We start from the raw sequence: 13,450 nt of genomic DNA on the forward strand, positions 1-13,450 counted from the left end.
AATTGGACAGCTGGCGTTTTAGCTGAGTCTGATTAGACAGGTGTATTTAATCGCTTTATAAGAAAGCTTTCAGTATCTTGTCTTGATTCTTGGCTTTTGAATTGCTTTGAGAGTCTGTTATTTGTGGTTGTCAACATGTGTAATTATAATGTTTATCATATGGTTTGCTAATGTAGAACAGTTCATGTAATTGATACATTAGCTTATACCAGACTAACTAGGTTAACTAGAACATTACTAATGAAAGGTTAATGTTTTGCTTAATTGATGAATTTGTACATCAAATACTTCATGTTAACAAGTCATGTACCCTTATTGTAAAGCGTGACCAAATGTTAGACTTGCCATGATGAAACCTATCCAGCTGGCTGTCAAACTAGGACAAAATATGTCTCTTCACTAGTTAACAATCTCCCACCGGAACACATTTCCCCATCCGCTGTCAATGACTCTCTGACGCACAATTCCCCTCTCACACCGCTGTGGAGGGCATTGCCTAACAGCTAATCGCTACACCCCGTGCCTGTTTTTCGTGCTGGCGGCGGCGTTGATGCCTCTTTACCTTACTCTCCATCATAATTAGCTGTGTGGAAGGGAGAAGCAGGCAGACGTGAAAACCGCCCGTCCCCAAACGAACGCGAGGATTATTTCCGCCTGTTGGTCTTCGGTTTCAGGAAGAGTCAGTGGGCACGCTCTGTTAGGTACAGTACACTAATCATGGCTAAATATTTTGCCAGCACTTCCTCTTCCAGAGAAACCACGGGGAGATGAGCCAGAGGTCCAAGAAGGGAGCGGGATTGAGAGTATTGGTGTGCTTTCGTGTTTTTAATTCTGTGTGTTTTGTTACCTGAGACTCGCCATCTCAGCTCTGAATGTGGAAAGAGCGATTTAGCGGTAATGGAGTTTAGCTCATTAAGATCCGTGTGTGTGTGGCGGTTTTAGTGGCAAGCAGGTGTGTAGGCAGGCTCAGGATCCTGTGTGTGGGTGTGCGTGGGTGGCAGGATATTAGCTTGACGGAAATCCTTGCAAGTACGGTCTCATTTCATGCAAGGTTAGCCACGTCAATCACATGACAGCGCCAGGCTTTTACAGCCTTTCAATAAAATTGCACACGGAAGGCGTCTAGGACAGAGACGGCAGCGCAGAATCTTTTTTAATCATCATCAGCTCTAAACTGGAGCTTTAAACAACTAACGGCGGCGCTGAAAAGCGCGAGGGCTCAAAGGAACTTTCGCACCTTTGATTTGATAATGAATTTCAATGGAAAATAATCTTTGATATATGATTCCTACTTTGCAATGTGCTCAAAGTAAACAGTTTACCCCCACAGGTGTAGGCATATAATATACACATATAATAACATGATATCAGTCCAACATTGCAAGCCAGTTATGTTTTGAACTGTGTTTTGCTTATAGCTCTATTACAAAGGAAAGCGTTAGGCCTACTCAATTTTGCTGGAGTAGTGAAAGCCACAAAAAATGTGTCACTGTCCCTATACTTACTGACTGCGCTGTATTTGTTTATTTCTTTTGTTCCTTTCTGTTGTGCTGAATTGATCAGGATTGGCGGGAGCTGGCTATAGAGGCAGAGCAGGCAGGTGGAATCAGGCCTCCTGGCCTACGCTGTTTTAGGGGCAGTCTCTCTTCAAACAGAGGCCTATGAGTGGCTCTAAACCCCAGCTACGTTCTGGACAGTGCTGGATATATCAGAGTACTGGACATTGGTGTCTTATTCTGGGCAGAAGGAAAAAGCAACTTTGAGTGGTTAGTGAGAGAAACGGAAGGTCAAATGTTTCCTTGCATAAAGAAGATATGGACATGCTGAGACAGGAGGTGATGCAGATGCTCTTTAGTAATGTGGTCCCTACAGTATGTTAACTGAGCTCTTTCTCTTTTCCCACAAATTTTTTTTATAAAATTCAGAAGGTCTCCCGTCCAATCACAGCGAGAGGGTTGGGTGCTGCATATCATCCCCTCCAATCACAGCGAGCGGCTTGAGCCTCCCCTCCAATCAGAGCGAGGGGCTTGGATGCTGCAGATCTCTCCTCAGCATGACTCCCGCACAGCTGTACAGATGTGTCCACAGAGAAAAGCAGATTCGCATTACATGGGTGTTTGTGCAAGTGGGCGATTACCCGCATGTTTTAGCATAAACCATAGGAGCCCTAGATCAAAGCTTGGGTCTCTGGTTACCCCATATGAGGGGCTATGGTACATGTACTGTATGTTTCAGTATAAGCCCTAGATGCAAGGCTGGGCCTTTGGTTTCCCCATATGAGGGGCTATCGTACATGTACTGTATGTTCCTACGGTCACCCTGTATGACGGCTTGTCATTTCCACTATGATTGCCTGGTAGCACATTTTTTTCCCCCCAACATGACAACATCTGTGGCACATTAGTAATCAGGCCGCTATTGTTCGGTGAGTTATCGGCAGAGCGAAATCCCAAATCTGGAGAGAAAAATATAGGACATTCTCTCCCCCTCACTCCTGCGAGCTGCGCAGTCCTGCTCCCAGGCTGCGCTTCACAGGCTGTGAATGTCATGGGCTCGCTTGACTCGATGCGGATCCCTCTCCAACTGCTGTCGTTTCCTGCCCACAATGCTGAGAAGTCAGGTGTAATGCATCCTGTATGCCGGCATTCTTCCTCTTTCCTCTGAAACGTATTCATCTTAATTAATAGATTATTACAGTTATATAGTGCTTTTCTAGACACTCAAAGCTTGCAGTGATGAGGGGGAAACTCGCCTCAGCCACCACTAATCTGTAGCACCCACCCGGGTGATGCAGGGCTGCCATTTTGTGTCAGAACACTCACCACACACCAGCTGAGGTGGAGAGGGAGAGAACAATGTTTTTTCCAATTGAATCAGGGGAAGATTAGCCTTATTAATGACCTTCGACTGCATTTGATTGCACAATACAGACACTTCAATAACACATGCTGCTGGTTAGCTACAGCATTATGTTATTCTCCCTCTGCTCTTACCATCATGTAGGCTGGTGCAGGCTACATCCTAGTGGCTAAGTTGCTTGACTGGGACCCAGAAGGTTTGTGGAACAAGTCCCAGTTTAACTACAACAGGATTGTGCAGCTGTAGGGCCCTTGAGCACATCCGTTAACCCCACATTGCTCTTGGCAGGGCTTGGTCCCTGCTTATTCAAATCAATTGTAAGTGGCTTTGGATATAAGCATCAGCTGAATTGCCGTAATGATATGCGATGTGTTTGCTGCAATGCGTGCTTTTTTTGTTTATAGGTCCAGAGAAAGTGTGCTGTCAGTTTCAGAAGCTTGTCCTTCTGAACCAAGGCTGCCGTGCTGTCTGTGTCTGCAGGTTTTTCTGGGAATTTCAGCACTTAAAGTGATTCATTTAAGGCACTGATTGGCTAGGAAAGTCCAAGGCCTGAACTGACTACTCATTGAAAGCAAGCTACAAAAACCATAGAAACCGCAGTCCTCCTGGACTGATTGTTTGACACCCCTGTCTTGACTTTATGACCACCGAGTGCTGAGACAGGAAATGGCCCCGAGCCGGAGGGCAGATCTCCGCTCTCCCACTGGGATGACGCACTGCACTTTGTGGAGTTGGCTGCATTTACCGGTCTCTTTATCTCTTTAACTTTGAATACTGGGAACAAAATATCTTCATTAAAACATCTCCCAGATCAAGAAGCACAGAGTAAAACATGAAAGAGGCATTTAGACAGTTATAGTCTCTGATCTTGGTTCTGGTGGGCATTGCCACTGCAGTTATTATTAATTAAGAACAGTATAAAATCGTACTGTTTAAGTTCATTTTCACCAACTTGAGTTCATTGAGAAAACTCAATAGCTCTTTCCAAAGAAAACAAAGTTTAGGCTTAGCATTGAATTATTGAGCAGATATTTGTGTAAACAGCTGGCAAGCACACAGATTTATTTATTAATTTACTTATTTATTTACTTAATTCATTATTTATTCATCTATTTATTTCAGACTCAATGTCTCATACAAATGTTGTTCACTCCAGTCTTCATAAAAATCCTACAATCAGTGAGCACTTTATTAGCTATTTTTTAGACATTTTTTTAACTTGTAGTCTTCTGCTGCTGTAGCCAATCCACTTATGGTTCGATGTGTTGTGTGTCCGGAGATGCTCTTCTGCATACCACTGTTGTAATGTGTGGCTATTTGCATTACTGTGACCTTCCTGTTGGCTTTGACCAGTCTGGCCCTTCTCATCTGACCTCTCTCATTACAAGGCGTTACTGGATATTTTTGTTTTTTTCACACCATTCTCTGCAAACTCTAGAGACTGTTGTGTGTAAAAATCCCAGTTTCTGAGATACTCAAACCACCCTGTCTGACACCAACAATCATTCCAGTCACATTTTTCCCCATTCTGATGGAACATTGTGAACATTAACTGAAGCTATAGACCCATATCTGCATGATTGTATGCATTGAACTGCTGCCACACAGTTGGCTGATTAGATAATCACATGAATAAGTAGTTGTACAGGTGTCCTCAGTGAGTGTATATAGTATAATTAGGGCCACCAGTTCTCCTCATTGTGACCTGCAGGGATTTGAACTTGTATTTCACTGGTTATCCTCCAGGGGTCCCCATAGGCAGCCCCAATAGCACAGTCAAGTGGCTACTCATACAAATTACTTTCTAATTAAGACATTTATGAAAACAATTTGTTCAGAGCAGCAGGATGTGCTGTTATGTGCTGGATATGCCTAAATATCAGCAACCAATTCAGACCTGAGAAGCCAGGTGAGGTGAGTTTACTGGAACGGATGCCCATGTACTGCAGGATATCCACAGTATTCAATTTAACTGAAGGTAGTATGTGAGTGTTGCTGTCAGCCTTTGGCTGGGTTCAGTTCCAGATTGTATGCTTCCTTCCCGACATTCTCCTGTCTTGCTTCAAAATGCTCAGATGAGCTACGGAGGCCATGCCAATTGGGGTTTGATTCCGGATTATGAAAGGGGAGGAAGCAATTATATTCCCTTGCTGGTGTTTTTGAGTTTTAAGGTTTCGTGAGGTTTAAAATTTCCTTGCTAGTGTTTTATAAGACTGGCTGGTATGTTTTTATTTTCAGCAAACATAAGCTAGGGTGGTGGTAATGAATTATTCATGAACATTCCAATGTTATCCGATGGCAAAAGATTTTACTGTAGGGTAATGCTTCCTATATAGGTTGTGTTGGCCGTTCAGTTCTGTTTTGGTTTGTTCATCGTCTATCCTGTGTTGCAGATCATTAGTTAAGTTTGCTTGTTGCAGATCATTAGTTAAGTTTTCTTGTTGCAGATCATTAGTTAAGTTGCTTGTTGCAGATCATTAGTTAAGTTTGCTTGTTGCAGATCATTAGTTAAGTTTTCTTGTTGCAGATCATTAGTTAAGTTTGCTTGTTGCAGATCATAAGTTAAGTTTGCTTGTTGCAGATCATTAGTTAAGTTTGCTTGTTGCAGATCATTAGTTAAGTTTGCTTGTTGCAGATCATTAGTTAAGTTTTCTTGTTGCAGATCATTAGTTAAGTTTGCTTGTTGCAGATCATTAGTTAAGTTTTCTTGTTGCAGATCATTAGTTACGTTTTCTTGTTGCAGATCATTAGTTAAGTTTGCTTGTTGCAGATCATTAGTTAAGTTTGCTTGTTGCAGATCATTAGTTAAGTTTTCTTGTTGCAGATCATTAGTTAAGTTTGCATGTTGCAGATCATTAGTTAAGTTTTCTTGTTGCAGATCATTAGTTAAGTTTCCTTGTTGCAGATCATTAGTTAAGTTTTCTTGTTGCAGATCATTAGTTAAGTTTTCTTGTTGCAGATCATTAGTTAAGTTTTCTTGTTGCAGATCATTAGTTAGGTTTTCTTGTTGCACATCACAAATGTAGTCAGGAAATACCTCCCTGGAGGGAAAACAGCAAGGGAAGGGAATGTGTGGAAGTCGAATGGAACCCAGCCATTATCTTATCATTATCTTATTGTTATCTTAATTATTATCTTAATTAGTGGTAATTCCATTATCAGCTTAGATTACTGAGGTGGTGCAAATGGGATGATTGTCAGAGAAGGGGCTTAACATAGCTGGCGACCTCTAGCTGGCGGAGGACTGAAGTGTTATCTGTGAAAACAATGGGAGACAAACTGATGGCCCCAAGTATAATATATGATATGTTTGTGCACACACAGACACACACGCACACACACACTTTATTTGCTCTTGCCATATTCAGCCTTTTACCTGGCCTTGTGTGTCTACTGTTCAGCCCTACTGTAATGCTCCCTACCCCATAGATCCATAAACAACACACACTGAAGCATAGCAGCAAGGTTACTACTCAAATTATAGCAGTTAACAGATAGTAGACCTGAAGGTTGCTCACTTGTATGCCCCTGGCTGTTGGCTGTTTGGCGTAAGTGCGCAACATTAACCTGAAAAAAGGAGGAGGAAGTGGCACTTAGTGTGTGCAATATCATCCATCTTCAGCCTCCACAGAGATGGGCCCAGGACTGCCTGTAGCCCAACAGCGCTCGATCCGTCATGGAATCCAAACTCCCCCGTAACCTCTTTTCTTATTTTGACGAGGCAGCAGCGTGCCGTTGAGCTGCTCTACCTGCGAGGTCAGACGGCGTCCTCTCTGCCTCTCTCCCGACTCCCAGCGTTCCCCAAACGTGCCGTAACGGAAAGGAAACGCGGCGGAAATGAAGCGCGGCGGGCGCTGTTTTACCGCCGGGCGCTCGCTCGGCCTCCCGCGCGGCCGTCCCTCAGCTCGACTGCCGGCGTGTTGCCGCGGGGACGGGCGGAGGCAATCGCTCTGTTTTGATGGACAGGAGGCTGCCAAAACAGACAGGCTTATTTTCAGCTCCGCGTCCTTTAAACCACCGCCGAACTCGCCGGGGCTGATAAGGGCCGCTTTAAAGCGGAGCGTTCTTATGCCGTATCTGATCCTTCAACCTGAACAATCTGCCCCAGTGATGAACTGTTTAATGCCTCTGCATGACTGTCTGTGTGTGTGTGTGTGCGTGTGTGAGTTCCTTTTAATGATCTAAAATGGATGCTTACAAATGCCATTGTTACAGTTTGCCAGCTCTGCAAAAATCCATGCACTGCAAAATAAATCCAATGCATATTTAGCAGTACAGGCGAATACATTTTAATGCATGCTAAGGGGTGTATTTACCCAGTGGTTTTGTGATACGGCAAACTGTGTGCTAACACTTTCTTTCCGATGCTCATGAATCTTTTTTACATTATTGTTTTTTTACGTGATTATGATGCTTGAATGAGAAGTGAAGTAAATGCCATTAATGTAAAGTGCCTGACACAACAAATTACTTGCCCTGCTAAACCCAGCCTAGCTGAACCCAGCCCAGCTAAACCCAGCCCAAGTAAACACAGGGGTGGAATTGCATCAGATCTTGTGATTTACCATAGACTTTTACAGTGAGTGTGTGTGTGTGTGTGTGTGAATATGTGTATGTGTGTGTGCTCCTATGGTGAAATAAAGGATCATATATTTAAGTGGAATAGAGAATAGAAACAGTTATTATCAGAGTAACTGGTCTGCATTTTTTCATTGTATTGGTTTATTAAAAAAGAAGCACGCTATATTTTTTTAAATGCCTTGTGCATTCTAATGAGCTGTACCCTGTCCCGTGATTGGATGAAAGGGGTTGATGGCAGACGTTCCAGCAGGGTGTTGCTAGGAGCTGTGAAGGATACGCCCACTCCTTTCTCGTGAGGTTTTCTGCACACAGGAGGGAGCGCCGTGTTCCTGGCGAGCTGTGGAAGCACAGCCAGACGCCCGCTCCTCGCGCGTCACACCCCGAGCACCGGAGTGACAAACCTCAGCCCGCCGCTCAGTCTTCCACAAATGAAACCTCTTTTATCTCCTTCCTCGCCAGCACAGATCCACTGTGTGATTCCCTGACAGTTCTTTACATGCCTTCAACTAGAAAGGCACCGGGAAACCAAGCCAATTGCAGCGTCAGAAAGTGCTCGGCCGAACTCAAATAGCTTTCCGTTAGAAGCAAAGCGCCTCCTTGCTAGCATGTTAGCGAAATGCTAACGAGAGTCGTGGCGGCTTGGTACCTAGTTCCTTATCTCAACTGTGTAATTAATTCTGTAATTCCCAATTAGCGATAAAGGCACGGCCATGTTCGAGCTGGCTGCACGGTCTCTAACCACCCAGGGGAAGTGACATAGCTGATCCACACCCCTACACCCGCTCCATGGTGTGCTGCCTGGTTTTCCTCACTAACAGCCTTCTGCAGTCTGAGTCTGTCTGTCCCACCCACGCTGCCTGCAACGGGAACACGGTCCAAAATATATCCTTTGGGCATTGCTGCATTAAGGCCAGTTTATAGTCCAGTGACAGAGCGTCGCTCGATTGAAATCGCTGAACGTTCATGGATGTTCTATGGTCGCCCTACGCAGACTGTGGTTGTTGCCTTAGCATAAAGTATAAACGCACGCCAGTCAGCCGGAGTGTAAACCAAATGTCGCTGTGATCAGCAACATCCATCGCACGTTGTCGGTTGTTCTGTCACTGGACTGTAAGCTGGCCTTCACACATATATTCAAATGAGAATTCAAAAGGGAAAAATATTATTAAAATGTAATATGAAAATATATATACATTTATTTTTTTATGCTGCTTTGAAGGTAATGACATGGATTCAACATTTTCATGCACAGCTCAGAATACATTTGTCAGATAATCAATCTTATGATTAACTAATTTGATAGCTATAAGCGTGGATATTATCGTTTTTCCCGACTATTCCTATCGTGTTGACTAACCAATTGTTGGAAAGCCTGGATTTGTTATGGAAATTGTGGATCAATGGCATGCTATGCTCATACACCCCCTTCCTCTGTAACGATTCGAGATGGCTTATACATTTATTTATTTTTCAATTTATTTTTCGTTGACCTTTTTTGTTTTTGTGGGGGAGGTGGGATGTAGAGTGGAATTAACGTCTTGTTTAAACCAATGTGAGTTAATTTGCATGTTTGCTATGTGTCTCAGCTGTGCTTTAAACTCAAGTACTACTCCAACTCACCTGACAAACAGTTGTCTTTTGCTTTTTTTGCTTTTAAAGTAAAGTGACAAGTAAACGTTACATGTGTGATCTCTGCTTTTTAGCCGTGTGTTGCCGTTTTTCTTCCAACCGCCTTGGCTGAGTGCGAGAGCTGTTTAAAGTTTTTTTTTGACGTTCCTGCCTTAAGTATAGTTTTGATCAACCTCTATTCTGTCCCTAGAATTTGGAATGATGGGAGAGCATACAATTAAAACACAGCGGCCGAGATCTGTTCATGAAACAAAGTCCCAACAGGAGCAAGCCGAATCTGCTAAATTTATGGCACAAACTGGTAATATAATAGTTATATTGTTTCTTTCCTTTATTTTGTTAACTAAACTTAATTTCATCCAAGTCACTTGCATGCTCTTTCTTTGTAATGCACATTTTTTTAGTAACAATGTTTTCGTCATGCTTTTTTCCACTCTTCTCCCTCTATCTATTCGCCAACATAAACACGTCTCGCCCACAAACTGAAAACATCAACCTCCTGCCTCCCTGTCGATGGCTTAAAGCAAACCAGGAGTGTAGCTGGGTGGCTGTCACCTGTCTTATTTTCATGTGTGAAGTATTGGCTTTCCAGTATTATGAGTGTTATTTCCCCCCTCAATACTGGGGAGTAGAGTCCCCGCCACCCCCCCAAACGTCCTGAAAGAGCAGTCTTTCTAAGTTTCACTAAGAGCTACAATGTCTGAGAGTTAGATCTCGAGTACATGACTGTGGACACCAAACAGACTGCTTTTTGAAAAAAAATATTATTCTTGATATTTAGGATATTACTTTAAGATTTATTTTTAAATGACTATTAAAAAACTAATCAAAACAGTGCACACAGTACACAATGTCTACAGCTTTATTTCATTTTAAGTTTCCTTCAGTTTATCTTTCTCATATATGATAAAACATTTATGTATTTATTTATTTACTATGGGAGTGTCATCATTTAATTTTGGGAGATTTAGGGGGTCATATTTTATAATTTTATTTTATTATTTTATCTTGATTCAGGTTTATTTTGTCATGGTTACCTGGTAACACTAGCTTTTATTCGCCATCATTTTCAGTTGCTTTGAGGATGAAAAGCTATAAATATGTATTCATTTAACCACATTCCCGTGTTTCATTTAGTGGTGCTTTGACATTTGAGTTGAGCTTTTTAATTTACCTGGTACAAGTCATTTATTAATGTGCATTTAATTTGTTTTTCATAATTAAATTGTCTAATTCACCCCCACTGTGCTGCTTCATGTAACTAATTGATCCACCTTTCAGTTTGATGTAAGTCTAATTTATGATCAGTCAAATTAATATTTTTTCAATTGACTTCACCACACTTTTTTAATTTCGGAAACAGCTTCAGTGACTTAATGCACTTTAAACGCTTCATAAGATTTAAATTAAATGTGAATGTATTCAGAGCTGAACTTACAAAGAATATGCTGTGTGTGATTGCTGCTCTAAGCAAAGTGGTCATGTCACATATGCATAGAAAACATTAAAAAAGTACTGTTACACTGTTATGAATAAAAGGGAAAAAAGCAGTGTTGCCATATCCAACGCTTATTTTTACATATTCAATTGGATTTTCTGAAAAAAAGACCCTACAGCAAATCACCAAAATCACCAAAAACATTTTCTGTTGTCTGTACCTTTGTGTCGATCAAACATAATGTTTGGGCTTTAGTGACACAATGGGGATTTAAATCCTAATCCTCTCTCCTATATTCAGCATATCATATGTCTTTTGAAATGGTTTGATAGTCTTTTAGGCAGTCTTCATATATTTCATAGTATATTGATTCTTTAGATTTTATTTTCATTCAAAAAATAACAAAACTGCCACAGAATGGATTGTACAAAAAGTATAAATTACTTTCCCAGGCACTGACTGGTGCTAATGTTTTGTTCTCAAATTGGCCATTTGCTGCGATACTGCAGTTGCATTGAACCACGGTTGGATTTGAAATTTGGAATCCTCTGACCAAAGATCATTCTCTTTTCACCAGTTGAATATTACACATTCAATAAAGGGATGATTTCAAATTCTACAATCAATTAATTGATATAGTGGGCTTGCTGCAGACAAGGCTATGCGCTTACTCCTATATTGGGAATTACGAAGTATAACTCACTGATTCATACATATGTACATATAAACCAAATGCATTCAAACTTTTAGAGGGGTTTTCAAGAAGTGTTTGGGTGGTATTTCATGCTGAAATTTTCTTATAATATTTAAGATGTATTAAGGAGTTCATTGGCAGAACTTGCTTGATTTCTTAAGAATTAATATATAATATATTTAAAAAATATTTTTAACTGGCCTTGTTATGTCTGTTATTATCTCGACAGACACTGCAGTGGCCAGCCATAGATAATATCTGCTGAATATTTGACAGAATCTACGACAAAATGTTCTGCCTATGAGCTCTAGGAACACACAGACAGAACTACACACACACACGCACGCACGGACGCACGCACACACACACACACACACACACAAATCGGGGCATGCAGTATATCGGAATGCTTGCACCTTTGCAGTCGGAAAGGGTTGTGTCAACAGCAAAACAATAGCTGTACAAGTTATTTATTTATTTTTATTTATGAAATGCTAATTCTATTCAAATTGCTTTGTTCTGCTGAATACAATGGAGGGATTTTTGTTTTTCTCTCTTCTGCCTGGAAGGAACATAAACTTACCTCACATACAGCATACGCTGGACCCGCAGTCTAAGACATGCCTCTGCTGGATCATATTCTAGACTTCTCCATAAACTAACTTAGGATATCTCATTTATCCTAATGATTAGACATCATTTTGCATGTAACACACATATTATGTTATGTTATGTTGTGTATGTGTTGGTGTGCATTTTCTATTCTTTATTTATCTTTTTTCTGTGCCTTTTGTTTAATGGGTTGCATGAATAATTGAGAGAGACTGAATTCATTTTAAGCAGACATTTTGAAAGCAGTGTGTCTCTTAATTTTTAAATAATAATAATAATAAAAAGATGAAGAATAATAATTATACTAGTAATAATACTATTTACTGGTAAATGTCCTAACACATAAAAATCTTGAGCCTTTACTGTGATCTTTGAATCATGCCTGTGATAGATTGGATAGAGGATTTTATTTCTTCTTCTTCGGAAATATCATAAGGTAATAGAAAAAAATATGAATACAAAATCGCTCACAAACATGGTGATGAAATGTGTTCTTCAGAGGAAGGACCACACACAAAGCAGGATTAAAATAACCTAAGTTTTGATTTTGTTTAGAAAATCTATTCCTGAGTGAAAAGCCAGGCCCTGCACTTCCATTAGTGTAGAAAGACTCCTATAGAGCCACAACCATTCACACATACAAATGTACAGCAAGACACCAGCATGAAAATAGCACATATTTTATTGACAGCATTTTTATAACGGGGCTAACAGTCGGGGATATGTTGACAAAGTGCCATTCGGCGATTTAAAACAGTTTCAAACATAAATAGTTATAGTTTTTTTTAAAGTTGTTTTTTGAATGATTGAATTTCACATGAGTTTAAATCATGCACAAACGGGCATGATGAAGGCATGCCATCTTCAAAGATCACAAATCAAGGCTGCAAATTGACTAGCTAAAATAGTCATAGCGCTCCCCTCCCTGTAGAAAGTGAATGCAGCCCTTTTTTTAAACGGCTCCCAATGTGCCCACCACCTGACCCCTCCCCCCCACTCCCCATTGGCTAAGCCCGCAGGTCAGCCCCGTAGCCCCTCCCCCTGTGCTGTCATGTGACCGCAGCGCTGCGTTTAACTGGTGTCACCCTTCTCCCATACAGGTGACTCTGGTGCTGAGGAGTGGTCCCACTGGAGCTCATGCTCAGTTTCGTGCGGTCAAGGGTCGCAGGTGCGCACGAGAACGTGTGTCTCGCCGTACGGAGCACTCTGCAGCGGGCCCTTAAGAGAATCCAGGGTTTGCAATAACACTGCTCCCTGCCCAGGTAGTGCTCGCGAGGAGCCGGACCTCTCTCCCTCTCTCTCTCACCCACCCGCCTCTCACCCGCAGGAGAAACTGTGTTCATGTGCCTTCCATCCAACTCTCATCACTGCCTGATGTGTGTTAGTCTGGTTATATCTCATAAGAGTGATATTCTTATTCCTTATTCTCAGTCATTATCTTACTGCCTTCTTAATTGTCTTATGTTATAGGGAGTATTGTTCCTCTTCTCTTTATTATTATTATTATTATTATTATTAATTTTATTATTATTATTATTATTATTATTATTATTATTATTGCCAGTGAGAAATGTTTTCCTTTTTGCTTTCTTTGTGTGTTTGCCTGTCATTCTTGGTCTTTATTATATTGTGTGTGT

General features: G+C 41.2%; 1 protein-coding gene across 1 annotated transcript in view; it reads left to right on the top strand.

The window, feature by feature from the left end:
- adgrb3 (adhesion G protein-coupled receptor B3) overlaps window positions 1-13,450 on the top strand; it is a 232,618-nt gene that overhangs the window by 84,288 nt on the left and 134,880 nt on the right. Inside the window, 2 exon segments of the mRNA XM_061227768.1 lie at window positions 9,260-9,370; window positions 12,914-13,075. Coding sequence (XP_061083752.1) covers window positions 9,260-9,370; window positions 12,914-13,075 — 273 coding nt within the window.

The sequence above is a fragment of the Conger conger genome, chromosome 18 (assembly GCF_963514075.1).
Source record: "Conger conger chromosome 18, fConCon1.1, whole genome shotgun sequence".
Taxonomy (NCBI): Eukaryota; Metazoa; Chordata; class Actinopteri; order Anguilliformes; family Congridae; genus Conger; species Conger conger.